The sequence below is a fragment of the Actinia tenebrosa genome, unplaced genomic scaffold (genome assembly GCF_029948245.1).
Source record: "Actinia tenebrosa isolate PJP-AT-01 unplaced genomic scaffold, QUT_ActTen_1.0 PGA_scaffold9__36_contigs__length_13948895, whole genome shotgun sequence".
Lineage (NCBI taxonomy): Eukaryota > Metazoa > Cnidaria > Anthozoa > Actiniaria > Actiniidae > Actinia > Actinia tenebrosa.
Window position 1 is genome coordinate 1,700,001 of NW_028292586.1, and position 20,357 is coordinate 1,720,357.

The 20,357-nt window shown below is 36.0% G+C and overlaps 1 protein-coding gene across 1 annotated transcript in view; it reads left to right on the forward strand.

Moving 5' to 3' along the window:
- The window catches only part of LOC116297689 (uncharacterized), a 49,767-nt gene extending 29,478 nt beyond the window's left edge, over window positions 1-20,289 (forward strand). The window contains exons 23-36 of the mRNA XM_089024664.1: window positions 1,805-1,849; window positions 2,037-2,171; window positions 2,704-2,826; window positions 3,322-3,424; window positions 7,011-7,111; window positions 7,692-7,789; window positions 9,157-9,274; window positions 10,353-10,486; window positions 16,509-16,610; window positions 17,302-17,404; window positions 17,774-17,954; window positions 18,281-18,470; window positions 18,780-18,870; window positions 19,349-20,289. Coding sequence (XP_088880790.1) covers window positions 1,805-1,849; window positions 2,037-2,171; window positions 2,704-2,826; window positions 3,322-3,424; window positions 7,011-7,111; window positions 7,692-7,789; window positions 9,157-9,274; window positions 10,353-10,486; window positions 16,509-16,610; window positions 17,302-17,404; window positions 17,774-17,954; window positions 18,281-18,470; window positions 18,780-18,870; window positions 19,349-19,396 — 1,572 coding nt within the window. The 3' untranslated portion in view covers window positions 19,397-20,289. The remainder of the gene's footprint in view (window positions 1-1,804; window positions 1,850-2,036; window positions 2,172-2,703; window positions 2,827-3,321; window positions 3,425-7,010; window positions 7,112-7,691; window positions 7,790-9,156; window positions 9,275-10,352; window positions 10,487-16,508; window positions 16,611-17,301; window positions 17,405-17,773; window positions 17,955-18,280; window positions 18,471-18,779; window positions 18,871-19,348) is intronic.
- The last annotated feature ends 68 nt before the right edge of the window (window positions 20,290-20,357 follow it).

Below are 20,357 nucleotides of genomic sequence, written 5' to 3' on the forward strand. Positions count from 1 at the left end.
GCACAAAAAACGCTCACTGAAAAGACCAGAAATTGTTTTAAAAATTTGAACGAAAGAACTAGAACAGAACTAGAGCACATGCAATACAACCATGAAATAAGAACGAAGTTGATACTGACAAATAAGAACGTTTTAGTAACTAAGTAGTTGCTATCACTCGACCAGAACATTCATTACACAAAGACACACACAACAGACCATTTGTGTCTTTGCGGAAGAGCCCCTTATGGGAAACAACAGCTTTACATATAATTTTTCAAACTATATTTTACTCGTATATTCGGTAATTGCTTCAAAGTTCTCGTTGACTTTTCCATGCTTAATAAACTACTCGTTATGTTGTTGCTCTAAAATTGCATAGAAAAATCTTCCATTAGACCTCAACACTAATAAATACTGTTAAACTGTTAATTCACATTTGTGGCTTCGGCTGGCGTCAAAATCCATTAGAAAACTTCTTTTTCTTTTTTGCATTGTAATATTTGAACGTTTTAAGATACAGTCAATGTCATTAACGTTGTCCACCGAAAAAAGACATCTAGACATTTACACATTTAGACATTCAGAGTAAAAGAAATATCAAGTGTTTCCTTGAAGGTTCTGGCATAAAACAAACGCTGAAATACCATTCTCCATCTTAAATCCTCACTTAATGTTCGGGCATTTTTGGATTTTCGATTCACGAGTTGAATTTTACATTTAAAGTTCAGGCTGACGCACACGAGGCAAAGAACACATAATGAAACACGTGATATTTCTTTTAGCCTAAATGTGTAAATGTGTAAATGTTTTTTCTCGGTGGACAACGTTAATGACATTAACTGTATATCGTTTCTCAACAAGAACAAAGAAACACGAAAGTACCCATGCCTACAAAATAAAAGCTACACTGCTATTGAATTATCCTATCTTACTACTCTTCCTATTCAAAGCTTTCCCCAAAATATTTTAAGCATATTTTAAAGCTTCCGTGCTGAATCTTTGAATAAGAATCATTTATAGTGTTAGTACGTGGGCTTTTAAAAGACCCTGGCATTCAGGTAGATATTTACGCAGCTTCCACTAATGGTTGCTGATTGTCTGATCAGAAGTATTTGTCTACGCAAGCGCTAGTTTATTTTATCGTTCAAATTTTTATGTTCAAATTTTATGTTCAAACAAAAACAGGGCAGAGCTAACTTAACTCGCAGATAAAATAATTCAAATCAATTCAATTCAATTTATTTACACACTAAAAATAGTAAAAAAAAATACAACAAATCATGATTGTTTATATTTACAAGTTATTCTAGTCTATAAAAAAATATATAAATAAATATTAAATATAAACAGTTACTATAGTGAGTGTGCAGTGATGGTTTAAGTAGTATAAACTTTCGAGTAAACCATCACTACATACAGAAAATATAAATTATATCATGACAAGATTGTGGTGCAAAACTAGCACAAGTATTTTTAATAGCTATATGAATGTATATATTTTGAAATCTTAGTTATATACTGCTATTGGGTACTCAACATGTGATTTTAATGAACTTTGAATGAATTGATATTTTTAATAATTAAAGGGATGATAAATAATGATAGCATGAGTTTAGCTTGTTAGATTTTTCGGAGGGAGAAAAAACCTGAGAAACGTGAAAAAAAATCCTTAAATCAAGGGAGAGAGATAACAAACTCTACTCGTCCAGGAATCAAACTCGAGGTGAGAAGCGAGTGTACTACCACTACGCCACCTTTGGTTCCCGTATTATCTTTCAAAGACGTCATAAATTAAGAGAATTCATTATGTTTAATATTGCAGACGGCCGTTCGTATATGGGATAGCTTTCTGTTCGAAGGAAGAGAGGTGAGATACCGCTTGTATTTTTTTCAAAAACGTTGTCGATGTTTTTATTAAAATATTAAGATTAACATTACAATATTAATCTTGTCGTTTCATATCACTATTCGTCTACTAAAACTCACCACTGCCCATGGTATTATCAACCCCACCCTACCCCCTGACATGACATATTTGTTCGTATTGTCCTTAGGTGTTGTTCCGTATCGCTATTGGTCTACTAAAGCTTCAAGAACGATCATTACTTCAACTGTCTGGACATTTGGAGATCATGCAGTACATGAAAAGAGCTGCCAGGGTGATGTATGACGTCGATAGGTTATTCAAGGTACAGTCACTGTACGAATCAAAAACCTTGAGAGTAGATGGCGTACACGGTACACGGCACGATCATTAGCCTGCAAAGCAGGCCTTCTTGTGGATTTGGGGAAAACCCGGTTTTTGGGGAGCTTTGAAAATTTGGAACGAGTGAGAGTTAAAACCCTTTTTTGCTAGGTCCCATTTTTCTCGCGGGTACGTAGTCGAAACAGGGACCCCAAAACGCCGATTCTTCCTCACACCCATCACAAGAACGCCTGCTCTGCAGGCTACACGATCATTGAATATTCGTTGAACAAATCACAGCGTGCGAGGTCAATGCTCGTCCACGAATCAGAAAGCTCGCATGCAGTACCGTCGCAGTCACGCGACGGCACAACCACGAGAAAGTTTCTCTAACACATGGTGTGGTATGATATCATTGCTCATCCAATCAGAGTGCAAGGATACGGCAACGTCATGTGAACACGTGACGTCATGTTGCCACAGGTAAACCCAACATTAAAAAAGCTGAAATAATTTTTCGTCTGTTTTGTAATCAGGCGTCATTTGAGGAAATGACAAAGTTCCCTACAAATGAAATGCTGGACGAAAAACAGAAGCAATATCGAGCGGATATCAAATCCAAGCTGGGCCACGTGTCGCCCATCAAGCATGAAACTAGCGTATGTATATCGTTTATACTCGAGGGGAGGAGTGGTAGGGATTCTTCTTGTTATAGACCGATTTTCGCTAAGGTCGTTCAAATTTTCTTGGTTTTGTAACTTACAAGGCTTTGTTGATAGCAGTGATGTGCCACTTCTCATGTCCCTTTTGATCCTCAGATCTTCTGACTTTATATGTTGGTAGAGTTGCTTGTTAATTCTCTTCTGTGTTTTGAGGGTTTTTTCCGAATTCTCCGGCTCTAGTTTTCTCCCTCCGCGAAAATCAACTCTTACTGAATTCCAATTCAACGGGGCGTCTAGAGCGCTCGTGATAAGCCTTTGGCTCAGAAGCCAGACTGAGGGAGGCTGATTGAGTGTTGTGCTGTAAATATGAAATGTAATGCTAGTACGGCTCGAGCAAACCTCACGGAAGAGCCCCATGTATGGAGTGATTGATTTTTTATCACTCCCTACGTGATCAACGTAAATTAATTTTTATTTTATTTTATTACCCAGAGATCGCGAGTGAGTTCCTTTACTGTCGAGCTCCCAAGCCAAGACAAGGTGGATCGATTTGATCAGTATCAGATGGTTGAGTGCGCTGTTGCAACCAGTAAAGGTATACTATGTTTACTACAAAGGTGTGACTTAAGAATGAGGAGTAGATAAATAGCGCAGCGCAACCGTGACGTCATAAAAACGAAGACAAAGGCGAAATTCGGACAAACAAACTTACGAGCTTACTTTCAGCAGATAATTTTCACAGCCGATCGCAGTTGATCTTAGTTTACATGGGTTATTATTGTAACTTTAAGTAAAAATAATAAAATCGGTTCGTATAATCCTCGTAGCGGTTAAATAGAATGCAATGTTTTTCCGAATCTTTAAGCTATTTTTAGAATCATTGCGCTGCGCTACTGGGGGGAGCAGGCGAGGGGTGCGAACTCGTTACTTAAATTAGATTCTCAGTGGACCCGTCTCAAAATTATCGTGGACGCGAGGCTAACATGAAAATACAGGAAAAAAATCGCACTTTTTCTCGATGGAATTTGTGGCATTTCTTTTGTATTTCCATGTTAACCTTGCATTCAAGATACTTTTGAGAAGGGTGCATTTATTTAATAATCTTGAAACAAAAAGAGCTAAATATTCAAAGAAATTATCATTCCATGTTGTGATAACTGGAAAGACCTTTGCAAATGAATGGTTTTATGTTGGTGAGATATCCGTGGATTTGGCGGGAAGTTATTTGGCGCCAAGACGCGTCTCCCCCCAAACACATGTTGGTGAGATATCCTTGGATTTGGCGGGAAGCTATTTGGCGCCAAGACGCGTCTTCCCCCAAACACATGTTGGTGAGATATCCGTGGATTTGGCGGGAAGTTATTTGGCGCCAAGACGCGTCTTCCCCCAAACACAGTCCTTGTTTAGGGACTTGCTACCCCACTACCCCCTACATATCTAAATGGTTAAACAAAAACAGAAAATAACTTTTTTTTTGACTGGGAAAAATAGGATTAGTTGCGATGGGACTCTAACCCCTATTAATTATTTCAATTAATTTGTTTTTAATCTTTTGTGCAGAGTTTTCAAAGCACTTTCTTTTTAATTTTCTAAATTTACTCAAAGTCTTGAAATGTCTTAGTATTTCACACACAAATTATTAAGGTTTTCACGCGAACATCTTCATTTTAAATTTTTATCACCTTTCAAAAGTTGTCGTTGCGCGTGATTAGCTGTTGGCGCTTTCCAGTTTTTCATTTACTTGAGTTTAATACCATTTCGTTTTGTTAAAAAATGAAGACTATTGTATCGAAGCTAAGTTAATTTGCCTTTCAAAAGTTGTCGTTGCAATAATTCATAATTCTAGTCCTACTGAACCGCGTGATTAGCTGTTGGCGCTTTTCAGTTTTTCATTTACTTGAGTTTAATACCATTTCGTTTTGTTAAAAAATGAAGACTATTGTATCGAAGCTAAGTTACTTTACCTTTCAAAAGTTGTCGTTGCAATAATTCATAATTCTAGTCCTACTGAACCGCGTGATTAGCTGTTGGCGCTTTCCAGTTTTTCATTTACTTGAGTTTAATACCATTTCGTTTTGTTAAAAAATGAAGACTATTATATCGAAGCTAAGTTACTTTACCTTTCAAAAGTTGTCGTTGCAATAATTCATAATTCTAGTCCTACTGAACCGCGTGATTAGCTGTTGGCGCTTTCCAGTTTTTCATTTACTTGAGTTTAATACCATTTCGTTTTGTTAAAAAATGAAGACTATTATATCGAAGCTAAGTTACTTTACCTTTCAAAAGTTGTCGTTGCAATAATTCATAATTCTAGTCCTACTGAACCGCGTGATTAGCTGTTGGCGCTTTCCAGTTTTTCATTTACTTGAGTTTAATACCATTTCGTTTTGTTAAAAAATGAAGACTATTGTATCGAAGCTAAGTTAATTTGCCTTTCAAAAGTTGTCGTTGCAATAATTCATAATTCTAGTCCTACTGAACCGCGTGATTAGCTGTTGGCGCTTTCCAGTTTTTCATTTACTTGAGTTTAATACCATTTCGTTTTGTTAAAAAATGAAGACTATTGTATCGAAGCTAAAGAAGTTGATTTTATTTCTACCCACATTTATATTGGAAGTTCTTGCCGTAGTCGTCTTCTTTTTTTGTGTGTGGATTTTTCGGTGTCCAAAATTTCATTTCATTTCATTCTGTTTTTTTTCTTTTCTTTTCCTGAAACAAATCTTCACCAAAATCCACGCTTCTTCTCGTTAGAAAAATAAATACGTTTTGTTTTTTCAGCTTAATTTATCATTCAACTTCTTTTATTTCAACGTTTTCTTGTTCTTCGCGATTTTTCTAATTTTTCTTCAACCTTTTGAAAACTTCATTGTTATTTGTTTTTGTTTTCATTAAAAACAAAAATAAAAGAAAGAACTTTGAGATAAAAATAATTTTAGATTTAAGTTCAACTAACCTTATTTCTGTAGAGATTTCTTCACTTTGTTTTTGCATCAACCGTCTGAAGTTCCTACCACAGGGAAAATGGTTGATATATAATGCGTAATCTAAATTTATCGGATTTGCGGGTTTATTCTTGTTAAACACCAACGACGGAAATGACGTAACACGCCACAGTGAAAAACGAAGCTTCGAGTTAGAAACCCTTTTAAGTGCTTCATTAGCTCCGAGGAATTATTAAGCCTTATTCTCTCAGCAAGTTTTTCGCAAATAATGTACTAGAATTGTTTCTAGTTTCTTCTTGTTAGTTTGCGTGCGTGTGTTTCTATGGAATTGCCTGACTACATTATTATTATCAAGATGCAGTTTATTAATATTCATGATATAATTATCTATTTCATTATTAAAAACTCAAACCTCTGGATAAATCATCTCAATACGTTAAACTTAAAACAAAACGAATAAAATTTAAATTCGGATTTTCTCGTCAAAAAATACGTACAAGTGAAAATACGAAATTTAGATGAGAGGCTACATTTAACTAGCTTTGAGTGGAATGTTTTCCCATTTCATTATTTAGAAACGGCCTTTTGGAGAGTTTTCGGTTCGCTAAAAGGGGTAAAGATAAAACGATCGCACGAACGAACGAGGGAAAGAAGAAAAACTTGCAGTCGAATAGAAGAAGCTGGTTTAAAGATCGAGAGGTCGAGCGATAAACGAACTAAAGAAATGGCATCCTGACTTAAAAAAATAGGAAAATACGAAAATCATTTGTTACACATCTCTTGAGATAACAAGTCCAATATTTAAAAAAAGTGTAACAGTTCCTAGCCCTAAATGATAGGCGCTGCACCCTATATTCTAAGCATTCAATTTAAAACGGAATGACGTATTAGGTTATTGGCAAGTTTACCATTAACCATTTTCTTCTAAATAACAACAACGTTTTAATAACGTAGTTTTTATTGTTTTTGGTGTAATGACAACGGATGTTTAGACTATTTTGGAGGAGAGACTTCTCTTTGAGTTTAAAAAAATTGTGCTAGCATAAAACTACTTTGTTATAGATTCCCCAATAGGAAAGAAAGAAAGTAGGTAGTCGGGGATGGGTGAGAGAATGGGAGAGCAAGTGAAAGAGTGAATGAATGAATAAAAAGATAAATGGATGAATGAAGGACAATGGAACTTTAAAGAAGATATTAAATTTCTTTTTCTTTTTTTTCTTTTTTTTAATTTTTTTTTAGATCTTTCAGGTCCTGTGTGTATTTCATGTAGTGTTCGCGGCGAAGCTAAAGTTTATCTTTTGGATATCAATAAAAAGGAAATGAGTACTTTAGACGCCCATGTGAGTACCACATGGAGCCCAATCACATCAAACATTAGAATTATCCATGTTGTGAATATGTTGCTTTACAAATTCGTGTCATATTATTGATGATGCTGCTGGTGATGGTGGTGATGATGTACATAATGATGGTGATGGTGATGATGATACAGGACGATAATTATGATTGAGATGCATGATTGAGCTGATGATGGTGATACATGATGATGGATGATATAAATGATGATGATTACATGATGATGATGATTATACATATTGTTGATAACGATGATGCATGATGATGCATGGTGGGGATGATGTTGATGATGCTTGATGTAAATGATAATCATGATACATAACTGATGATGTTGGACATGTTGATGATGTAGATGGTAATGATGAAAATACATGACGATAATGATAGTGATGATGATACATGGTGGAAATGATGCTGATGCATGGTGATGATGATACATGATAATAGCGATGATGATTATACATGGTGATGGTGACGATCATGATGACACTACCAATAATCATAACATTGGATGTGACGGTATTAATATTTTTACTCATTTCCACCCTATCGCCCTTCTATTAGATCAATTCTCGTATACTATGTACTGATGTACTAGAAGACGGTACGGTTCTGATTGGTACGGTATTTTGGTGTGTGTATGCCTTTAATATTGAATCTAGGTAAGTCACCAACACAATTATTACGACTTTGCACTCAATGTAGCTCAGACTGCTTCTCAATAAGATTATATAAGGTTTTTGCACCATCATGTGACGGCAGCCATGTTAGATGGCAGGAACAATACAATTGTTTTACATGAGAAAGAATTCAATTCCCGGAGTAAAGGGATTTTTTAAAGCCCGCGCGCGTTGCTTTGGAACAGAACAATCATAATTAACCGGAATAAAACAGCTTTTCCGTTCTCCGTAGGCGAGTGCTTTTCACACTTCTTAAGTGCTTTCGGCGTTTCCTAAGAAAAAAGAAAGACGGTCGCAGGATCCGATAGCAGCACTTCACGTGCTCGGATGGCGTCAGCAATGTGCTCCGTTCACTAATAATGCACAATTTTCGACCAATCAGCGCGCGCGTACTATCCTAACTATATAATAAACAGAAATAAAAGTGTGTCCGGTTTTGGACTATTACTGCACAGCCATTAAAGTGCTTATAAGCAATTACACAATATTTTCAGAATCGAGTCTTTAAATAGTGAATAGTTGATTGTGAAAATAATTCGTCATTTGAATGTCGGGTCTTTGAGATACGAAGGTTTATATTTCCAATATGTCAATGAATATGACGTAACATAAGGGATTTGAGTTATTTTGTGGCAACTTTTAATATTGAACGCTGGACATTTTGTGAAAACAAATTTGTAAGAACCTTTACGTGAGTCACGAGTAAAAGGGTGATGCTTTTAAAATACTGTATTCCAGAACGAGTGCAGTGTTGTATATTAAATGATCCCTTATGTTACGTCATAGTCATTAACATATTGGGAATGTAAACCTTCGTATCTTAAAGACCCGACATTCAAATGACGAAATATTTTCACAATCAACTATCCACTATCTAAAGAATCAATTCTGAAAATATTGTGTAAAAGCTTATAAGTACTTTAAACTAATCATAGAAATAATACTCTAAGGAATGACGTGGTCTAAAATGGGAGATTATCATATGACCCGTACGGCCCTGCTCGCGCGCTCTAATAAAACCATTGGAAAAAGTCACGTGATGGGGGCCGGACGGGTTGACGTAAGCGGGCCGGAAAAACCCGTCCGGCCCTGCTCAAAATCCGCGCGCTTTCTTTTTTTTGATTATTTTTATTTTCGTGAGGGTCATATGATAAAATGCTTATTGACTGAGTTAGGTCGGGCCGTACGGGAAAAAATTTGGCTCTCGGTCATTCGTACGGACCTCGCTGCGCTCGGTTGTTACGACATCACCTCGAGCCAAATATTTTCCCGTACGGCCCTCCCACTCAGTCAATAAGTACATATTATTACACCCAAGCTAAAGAGGCATTTTCCTGGTGTCGTTATAGAATGGAGCTCTGGAGTGTACCCCTAAGAGATTCCGTCATCGACTTGTGTCACTATGATCACGTGACAGACGACAAAGTGTATGCCGCATTGGCTGATGGGTGCATAGCCGTTCTTCCGGTAAGCCTTAGTGTTGACGCGCTTTCGTTTTTGACGTTACATTTATTCGTTTCGATTCAAAGCGATTATAGCGGTAGAAAAACTAGAAAATTACAAAAATAAAGTGTCAGTACTAGAAACAAAAAATGGAAAAGCTAAGAAAGAAGAAAAAAGGGTTACTTACATCTGTTTCCTACGGTATACTCGACGACTAATAAAATATTCAAAAAACCGAACTTAACTAGTAAAACTAAACAAAAGAAGGATTAAAGTGAAAAGAAAAAATACTCAAGGGAGAAAATAATAACGTTACTTAGTGAGCTCAAGTTTGTATAAACATTGTTCGTGTATAATTAATGTTCTTTTCAGTTCTGCTGCAACAGTTAGATTTAGATATTTACCTCTACCTTTTCTTCCACAAAGGCGATATTTTCAATTGAAATTATTCACAACCTTGTTTCCTTAAGCGCGCACATACTCTGGACGAATCCGTGATTTACGAGAGAGCATTTGTTTCTGAATACCTTGCCGTATATACCTATTTCAAAAAGGTTGTCACCGGCAATAGGCGAAAAGCAATAGGAGATAGGTACTTCCAAGATCCAAGAGTAACTGGAATGACTTGTGTTTCTCGTTTCGGGGCAGCGCCCGCCTGGACCTAGAGTCCTTTCGCTTCCCTGTTAAAGCTATTAAATAAAATAATAATAATAAAAAGAACATGGACCTTAGTGTTGAGACTGTTTTAATGTTCTTTGTATTTAACGAAAACCATTTCCATGTCGGAATGACTTATTGCCTATCGCCTTTGGCGTTTTTTGAAATAGGTGTATATTTACTAAGGGACAGGTCATTATTTATCCTCTGGGGGAGGGGAAAGGAGGAATTTTTTTGTAACATCATAAAGATCCATAAATCCATGATCTTTTTTCTGTTTCCCTTCTTTCTGGATGATATTGAGTTACCCCGCTTTTGTTACTTGTCAATTTTAGCGGATCAGTTGTCTACAAACCATAACTCCCTCCCTAAATTCCCCATCCCCACCCCCCCTCTCCAAATATTAACCGGTTCCTAAATTTAATGAGTGCCGTATCTGTGTCAGAATGCTAATGGTTCAGGTCCACCGTGCCAAGGATCGCACGTTCGTATTGGTTCAGCTCCTGTGATGTGTGTGACCATGGTGGACAGTCAAGTCTGGTGTGGATGCGGTAACAATGTGGTAGTGCTTGATGCAAGGTAATGGGAGTTCTATATTGAGAATTATTATAGCTAAGCGTTGCATTATGACAATGATAATATTAAAAGCCTTGCAACAGTTTTTAGGAAAGTTAATCCTTTATAACGAGAGGTGACGATTTTAGTTAGTCCGAAGAACGTAAGAATGATTGATGAACCCAAAGTGCAGTTTAGCAATTTGAAAGTGAATTTGTTTTGCTCTGAATGTAAGTTTTGACTATACCTTATTTCTTTATGTTATGTTCTTGAAAGCATTGTTCCCTTTGTTCTATTCCATGCACGTTCGATCCGGTTCTCGATCGGGTTTTCCTCCTCCATCAAACTATGAAAGAAATATTGTCATTTAAGAGTTCCACACAAAGAATAAGCAGGTGATTTGTACAGCCATTCGTAAGTTAGTAAACAAGGCACCCTGCCTGTATGGGAATTGAATCTTCCTCAATAAATAGTTAATGGAACTTTTGATAAGTTTTGGGCTCTAATCATGCGAAAACTGTATTTACTTAAAACAAAATTCCTCCAGATGGTTTATCTGCGATCTTATCTGCAATATCGAGAAAAATTACCTCTGGGCTGAACAAAGTGAAGGCATGGTTAACTCACAGAGCAAATTGGACGTTTGCATGATGGCGTCATTTGACTCCCACTACCAAGATGCTTCGCAAATTTTCTTTCTTATTTAAATTTGTATTCCCTCATGAGAATAGTAAGACAATTGGTGCTAAGTAACTGAACAAAAGAAAGTGTGCAAGGGAGTCTGGTAGTAGAGGTCAATAACGCCATCGTGCAAACGTCCTATTGGAATTTGCTTGTTCCGTTTTGCGGAGGGCGGAAAATTGTAGAACCCGGAGAGAAACCCCTTGAAACTCTGCTTAAATGTGATGCCGAGTCTGTGAATCGAATCCCTACTCCAGAGATGAGAGACGAATGCACTATCACTACGTTTCAGATGTCGGTAGATACTGACTAAACATTTTGTTTGACGAAAATGAATGGGAAATAGGGCTATGACCAGTGGTTCCAAAAATGACTCTTCTTTCACCGAAAATTAGATTGAATTTTGAAGCCCCGTTTACACTGGCGATTTTTGCGGCGATTTTTGTGGTAATTTTAGGAAAGATGAAATCTTTTGTCTCATCCTTCAAAAGAGACATTCGTCTAGCAAAAATCTTGGTATTCTGAAAAAATCTTTAAAAATAAATTCTTTACCATTATTTATTATGGACAAAATCGCAAAAAAAATCGCAAAAAAATCGCAAAAAAATCGCTAGTGTAAACTGGGCTTGAAGCTAACTTTTAGGACAAAAACCGTAGAAAATTCTCGAAGCACAGGAGAGAACCAACAAGCAACTCTACTCACATGTGATGTGGAGAAACCCTCAAATTAAACTGAACTCAAAAAATATAATTTCAGGAAGAATTTTGTGAGGAGTTAAATGAGGCACAATTAGCATTTTAACCAAAAAATTGTTGCGAACAATAAGTAGAACGACTGCAGTTGCTCAAACTTTTTGTTATTTTAAAAATAAATAAATAAAAATAAACTTGAAAATAAAAAATATATATGTGATTTAAAGGAGACAAATTGGCTTGCAATTTCAATTGAATTTGGTCGAATTTGTCTCATAAATGACTAACTACGAATGCAAAGAAATACATAAGTAATATGTGGTGGACTGGATTTCTCGTAAATAATAGTATTCATGAGCCAATCCAAGAATATATTTTTGAAAATATATCTACAATTTTAGTTCCCTGCTAGAATAGTCTCCCTCTTTGGCGATACTTGGCAGAGAAAAATAGGAGACTCTGCCTGTGTAGGTCGTTTTCTTTGATATACCGCCGTCCACGATGGTGGACGAACCAAACAAGATTCCCATTTTCTCTGCCAAGAATCATCAACGAGGGAGAAACAATTTTATTACCTTCGTTTCGAATTCCTGGTGTTTCTTCTTTATCTTTCTCCACGATTTGTGTTTCAGGGTTTTTTTACAGACAATTTTCGAGACGTTTCGCCGGTTTCGATGCGATACAGTGATACTAACCTACGCCCCAAAGCACCTCCATTTACGTCGCGATTCAGTAATTAGACGTTTTCTAAAGGCTCTCCAATTAACCCCGCTAATATAAGCCTTGTAATTACAGGTGTCGAGAGGCGATTTCAATAGGATATTGAGAATGGTTGATTAAAACACACCATTTGAAGGGTTTAGAAGCTACACAATTGAAATTGTGTACTAAAAATGTCGTCTCAGATCCTTATCCACCAAGACGTTTTAATATAATTGAATTTTTTTCAGGATTGATATTTCGGACACGCGACGAGATTTGCCATATACAGGCATCCCAGACCTCCTATATATCCTATATTTCCTATAATTTGTATAGGATCCTATAAAGAGCCTACATTTACAGAAAACCTCCTATAGTTCCTATAAATAGGACGACTGCTGATTGATACATTTATATTTTACACTGTTTAGCATATTTGGCGAAGGCCCTTTTTTTTTTTTTGGTTCTGTTTTTTTTTTTCTCATTGCCTATGCACCCTCCCGATCCCTGGTTACGCCACCGAAAAGCTATCTTAGCTCCTATAAAGTGCATATATTTTTGGGAATAAATCCTATATTTTCCTATATTTAGAACTTGCACAGCCTATATTTCCTATCAAATTTGCCTAAAAAGTGGCTGGGATGCCTGCATATATCAAACGGCGGAGGAAAAGAAGCAGTTTGTGCAAACCAGAAAAATAAAAATTTGAATTTAAAATTTCGATCGATTTTCACTCCCAAAAGTTCTTATCTTGTTTGCGCAAACCAGACAAAAAAAAAGAAATTTGAATTTAAAATTTCGATGGATTTTCCAAAAAATTTTCAAGCTGTTTGTTTAGACAGTAATTTGACTTCAACACGAAGATTAATGTATTTGATTAATATTAGTTTTATATAAATTTTATGCCTCAAACCAATGTTAGTTCAAGTAGCAACGTTTTTAACAGTATCAAAAGTATGTTAACATTTAAAAGGTATGTAATAATTATTAGTGAAAGATGTAATAATTGAAGTGAAATATCAGGAGATTCGTGTTCTCTGAAATCGTGTAATTTTTTCAATATATATTTTTGCGCGCGAGCGTAGAGTAAAGGAGAAAAGTGGATCATTACGAATCCTGCATTCTGATTGGCTTATCATTACCATAGCAATATTTCTAAAAAACAAATAGTCGAAACAATTCGCGTTGGCTTCGCTTTTTGCTAAGGTTTCGGAAAATTGTAGAGATTTTAGTCCACGTACTTAGACAGGGACAGACCTCGCATTATAATCCATTTATATCATGGCTATCATATATATATATTAGTGGCACAAGTCGTATAAGATTTTTATAGTTAAAAATGATTTTTTTCCTTTTTTTTTTTTTTTCTTTCTTTTTTTTTCTTTCTATTTATTATATACACTTATTTCATTTAAGTTAGTCAACAAAAACCTAGAAAGCTGAGATCACTGAGCATCATGGGAAACTTTTCATATCAAAAAAGCATACATATACAAAGCTATTATCGCTATATAAATTATGAATTATAATTTTTTTTTATAAAGAGATTCTTTAAAATTCTTTACAAATTTATGATTTTTGGAGGTAAGATTTAAGCTTTTTCACGCCAATGTCAGAATTCACTTGCTATTCTATGATAACGAGTAATAGTTATATAAGTGAACAAAGCAAAAATAAATAATGTACAAGAGAAAAAGAAACAAGTTCACTTACCTAGAAAAGTCGATGAAAGACTTCGACAAACCGTTTTACTTCAGTGTAGCTTTCCAAAGATTAGGACGAAAAATTATCGAAAAGGGGTTTCTCAAACCAAGAAAATTCAAAACTGAGAATTGGTCTTAAAATCCTTAAACGTTGTGGTCTTGCTCTTGCATCTTGTCGCTCTGAAAAGGTGAACTTGAGCACGAATTTAAGCTCTTTTGAATGAACCACTTAAAACAACTACATTCTTAGAAGATGAAAAGTCTTTATTAAATTCATTTGTAATTTCCTACACCCAAAATTAACTGTTTCCTAGAACGTCAAAAAGGTTGTTTTAAATATCCTCAACTCTGCTAATGCAAGCCTTGTTCTCTAATCGCTAGTGTTATCAAGAGAGCGTAAATAATATTTATGCTTCTCTTGATATTATCTAGTAATTCCTTCAATTAAAACAAGATAGATAGGTCTTAAGTGCTTTTTAAGATTCTAGTCCTGATAATTTACCCCCTAGTTCTCTAAGGTCGGAAAAAACTCCAAACTTTTTGTTTTTGAAAAATTAATCAGTTAAGAAGAATTTATTTCGACAACATTCATTTCATTTACATTACTTTATGATAAACTTTGAAGCTTTTTTTCCATAATTAAAATTAAAATTAAAGTCACGTGTCGAGGAAAAGAAACTCAACGTGCTCTGCAATTTCGATGTTATTGATATATCTTATTTTTTTGGAGTTCATTGTTTTTCCTAGGAAATGAAATAAAGAAAAACTAATGAATACTTTCGTATAAAGACTTTAATTTTAATTTATATTTTTCTTCAAAGTGAGAATTTTTTCATGCTTCGCGTATTTTCTACTCCCCCTTCATTTCCTATAAGCGGTAATTGATAATAATAATATTTTCTCAAAGCTTATATTTATGCTGGTTTTTAATATCTCAGACGGCACCTACAGTTCTTAAATACTAACCATTCACTTTTTTCCTGTCTCATTCGTTTTGTATAAATCAAATATTTTTGTTGACTTAATTTTTAATATTTTATAGTTTATTGAAGCCTTAGTTAAAACACTATGTCTGAAATACCCACTGCATGGGCTCTGCGTGGGCTCTGCAGGATACTTCATAAACTAACATTGTTCTACGATTTAAAGACGTTACATAGCTAAATTGCATTTGTTTGCATAAGATTATATGCAATTTAGATTACATAACATGCGGTACGAATGCGGAAAAACGTGTTGGGGAAACGTTTTTTGTTTTTTTTTTTTGCTAAAATTGAATTCTAAATAATGAACTTACTTGGAATGGAACAATTGTTATTATAACGTTACTACCACCTGCCTTACCTAAAACCCATATTTGTCGTTTTCGTTTGTTAATTTTTTTCTTTCAATTATTTGGCAAATAAAATATTTATTATACAGAGCACAAAGGGGAAGAAAAAGTAAATGAAAATAACTACAGGAAAAAGAAACGCACGTACACGTTGCGACAACTGACCCACGACACTGAAATGGCTTTCCATTGCTGTTACGACATGCACCAGCTCTGAAATGGCTTTCCTTTCCATTGCTTTTATGACACCCCACAGCACTGAAATGGCTTTCCTTTACAATTACGAAACATGCATCCCAACACTGAAATGGCTATTAATTGCCATTACGACACCACACAACACTGAAATAAGGCTTTCCATTGCTATTGCGGCACACCCCAGAACGGAAATGGCTTTCCATATTTGCTATTTTATTAGGAGTCAAAAATTTCTCGTTATTTACTTAAATGAATAATAGAGGTCTTTCATGCCGGCCAAATGGTATGGCAAAATACAAAAATGCTCTGCTTTGGAAAATGTCTTGTCGTAAGAATTAATATTGCATGCATTGATCCTGCCCTAAATGTACTACGACATCAAGTGACTGCCATAAAAGACCTCTTCCACTTTGGCGTAATGTTTTCTCATCTTGAACCGTTCCATTTTATTCGTTTCCTTCACAATAAGTACATTGTTTTATTATCCTTATAAATTCATTAATTAAAGCCTAGGGCAAACGTCGAACTTTCCATGCACCGAACTCATTAAAAACAATGGATATCAGGTGATAATGAGGCGGCATTCTTTGATGTAATTAGGTTCGGTGCATGGAAAGTTCGACGTTTGCCCTAGGCCTAACTGAAGTTTTTTTCTGCTAAAAATGCAATATTTTTTTAAGAGAATGTCCCAGAATGCTGGGATTATTTTTATTTCACTGATATCTTTCGTACGCAGTTCCCTGGAAGAACTTCATGCCACGGTCGTATCGTCTTCACCTCGTCACCAGGTCGCTCGCCTGCTCGAGGGTAATCATGGGGTATGGTGCACTATACGAGGGTAAGAAGAATTTCAATACAAATAATTTTTTTCTAAAATAAAGTAAAAAGTATGCGTGGGGAACATAAGGCACTGCCTTAGAGCAGGTACGCAGCACGACATGCCGTAACACTGAAATGGCTTCCAATGGACCCTTCTCAAAAATTATCTTGGATTCGAGGCTAACACGAAAACACAAAAGAAATCACTCCTTTTCTCGATGGAGTTTGTGGCATTTCTTTTGTATTTCCGTGCATCCAAGATAATAGCGCAGCGCAGCCATGACGTCATAAAAACGAAGACAAAGGCGAAATTCGGACAAACAAACTTACAAGTTTACTTTCAGCTAATAATTTTCACAGCCGATCGCAGTTGATCTTAGTTTACATGGGTTATTATCGTAACTTTAAGTAAAAATAATAAAATCGGTTCGTATAATCCTCGTAGCGGTTAAACAGAATGCAATGTTTGTCCGAATCTTTAAGCTATTTTTATAATCAGCGCGCTGCGCTATTTTGAGGAGGGGCCATTTTCTTTCAGTAATTCATTCCATTACATCGTGTAGTAAAGGCTACTGTAAGATGCAGTACGGCTATAGTATGCCGGGCTAAGAATTTTCCGTATCGTTTCCCACTCATACGAAAACCACTGTAATGTGGACTTCATGAGCAGTTTGGAGCTTGTGTCATTAGATATGAATTATTCATTTCAGATCATCGTGGGTAATGCTGATAGACCAGAATTCCTACGATTTCTTGCTGAAAATCGATGTTGCTCTTGACACGACAATTATAGATGCTGTTAGCGAATCTCAAGTAAGTCATGATAACGTTCGATTTTTATAGGGCAATAGAGAAACGCATGGAAGTTATGTTGATTTAAATCACAATAGAAGCTATAGAGCGTTTTCACGTGACGTCACAGCGGCCATAATATTGGTGTACCAACACAATACATGTTCTATCCTCCAGGAATTGAACTCTATTTTTATGCAAAATCTGTGCAGAAAGTTTCAGTTGTTTGATACACCAATATGGCTGCCTTGTCACGTTAGCGAAAACACTCTGTAGAAAAAACTTTGGTTGACGATCCTCCATCATGGCGACAATGACGTCACGCATACTAAGAACCTCGAATATCTCATCATCTGCTACTGACGAACCGCCTGCTTGTTTCGTTCAAAGGTTTACGTATCTCCATTTCAAGAATCCCGAGTTACGACCATCATGCCATTCGCTGACGAATTATGGGTAGGATTGGGTAACGGCCAAGTGCTGATATTTGACTTGATCGAAAGCGAAACCCCAAGCAAAGAAGGAGATTTGGTAGAGAGCTGTGATTCAAATGACGAAGACACACCAACCGGTAAAACCAGTTAAACGGGATTTTATTACAGTACACTAATTTTGTTTGACCTTATGAACGGTGTATCATAATGATGATACATAGATTAAGTCATAGATGAAAACATGTTAATATCATAACACGGAGAAACACGGCCAACATTTAGGCAACAAAAAAGCTTGCCTAGACAAACACGCCCTGTACTTTTACGAGTTGCCGTTCTTTCATGTTATTTTTGCGCGATTTCCCCGCCCCATATTTTGCCGGCTTGTTTATAAGTTAATTTTCTCTTCCTCGGCTGTTTTCTAGTTTACTTGGCTGTTAAATTTCTAAACTGTTTTATTTAGCTTCAACAGAAGAAGAAGAAGAAGAAATTCCAAATGACAAAAGCAAGAGTCAGACGGCCTCTAATCCACGATTCAGTCGCGAGGGAACAGAAGTATTTGACAAAGCAAGCAGCGAGTATCAGTTTTCTTTGAAAATGAGAGTACAATACAGAGTCAGCGAAGAACCCATTCGATCACTCGAGATTTTAAGGTAAATGAAAAAAATCGTTAGTTTATGATATCGGTTGACATATTTAACTGAAGTCTGGGCAAATGTTGCTCTTATTACAACTTTGCACCTAATAAATTTTCTTTACTGCACGAAGTCAGTGCAGTAAAAGCTCTCTAGTACTCGTCACGCAAATGAGAAATTTTAGTGGTAAACTGTAACAAGGAATTTTCATCTTGTGACGCAACAAAAATACGCGGTAACTCCCACACTAGTTTGTTTCCCCTATCATCGCATTTTAACTTGGCCTAAACTCGAAGCCACCCGTTCAAAGAAGATTCTACTCAACAGAGAAACTGAAGATCCAATGGTCCTGAGCTGCGCCAGCACGCTAAGCCCCGAAGGAGGTCTTTCTATTTGGCAAAAACACGCCACCCAAGATGTGAGTAATTCGCTAAAGATTACATTTCTTTTATTTTTATTTATTTATTTATTTATTTATTTATTTATATATTGTTTTGTACTATTCAATGTGTTTTTTAAAAGTTGACTTCCGGCTGCAATTACATCCGGCGAATTTTTGGCCGGGAAAATCTCGTAAAAGCCGAACCGCGCGCTTGGCTCTTTTCTCTTATTTCGCGCCAAATTCATCCTTGAGTCTAAATGAATTTCGTTTAAAATCAGTTCTTTATAAGTTTTCCTTAGGTTCATACTGGATATACTTTTATAATTCAGGTCCTTTGTAGATTCATTGTGAGTCTACATTTTGAATGGTCTGAATTTTTATAAAATTAATCTTATTTGCTCTTCTAAATTCGCCAAACGAGAAGCTCTTTAAAACGGAAAGCACATCAAAATGTACTGTACGTTAATCAAGTAAGTGTGAGTATTCCAGTTATATTGTGGTCTTTCTTTTTCAGGACTTATATGAATGGTTGAATTATCCTATTAGACATTCTCAGGCTTAAGATGAATAAGCCAAGGGATAAAGAAGACCCAATGATATTGTAGTTTTGTTAGGTACCAGATATCAGTGCAGACTTTTTGACTCTTATATCTACAGTTAGTCTTGGTATATCTTATTACCCATTCAGACTATGTTATCCATGTTATTATGGAATTAAGGATGCTGTAATGGTAGTCGACCTGCCTCTGTCTGGGGTATCACGTTCACTAAATTCCAATTCGATCTGTGTATTAGCAGTGCCCACAGAGGTTGTTTCAGGGATCTATCTGTGAGTACAATTAGCCATGTCCTGACTTTCATCAACCCAGCAATTGTTTCAGGTTTAAATGTGTGAGTTAGCTATGCCCTGACTTTGTCTGGCCCAGCGATTGTTTCATGGTTCAATCTATGAGTTAGCCATGCCCTGACTTTGATCAATCCAGCAGTTGTTTCAGGTTTCAAGGTGTAAGTTAGACATGCCCTGACTTTGATCAGCCCAGAGGTTGTTTCAGGCTTCAAGGTGTAAGCTAGCCATGCCCCGACTTTGATAAGCCCAAAGATTGTTTCAAGGTATCAATAAATTTTGAATTTACAGAATTTTTCCCTTGAGCTAATATTCCTTGAGTTTCTTCTTGTTTCTGGCAAACAAGGAAATTATACTCAAGGGAATGATACATTCTGAAAATTAAAAAAAAAACATTACACCCAGACAAAATGGGTCTACAATAAATAATGTATACCATCACATCATTTGAAATATATCCGTCATGTTGTATACAACATTGGAAAAAAGATAAGTGAACAAATACTGTAGATATCCTCTTTTGACCCTGTCAAAGAACAGGAAAAGAAATGTTTCTCCCCAGGGAGGAAGGGGATAGGAAGTTTATGCTCACTTTTAAAAATTTTGGGGGGGGGGGGGGGGGTTGATTCACCAACATGAAAAATGTTCAAAGACTACAGAGAAAACATTTATATATTTT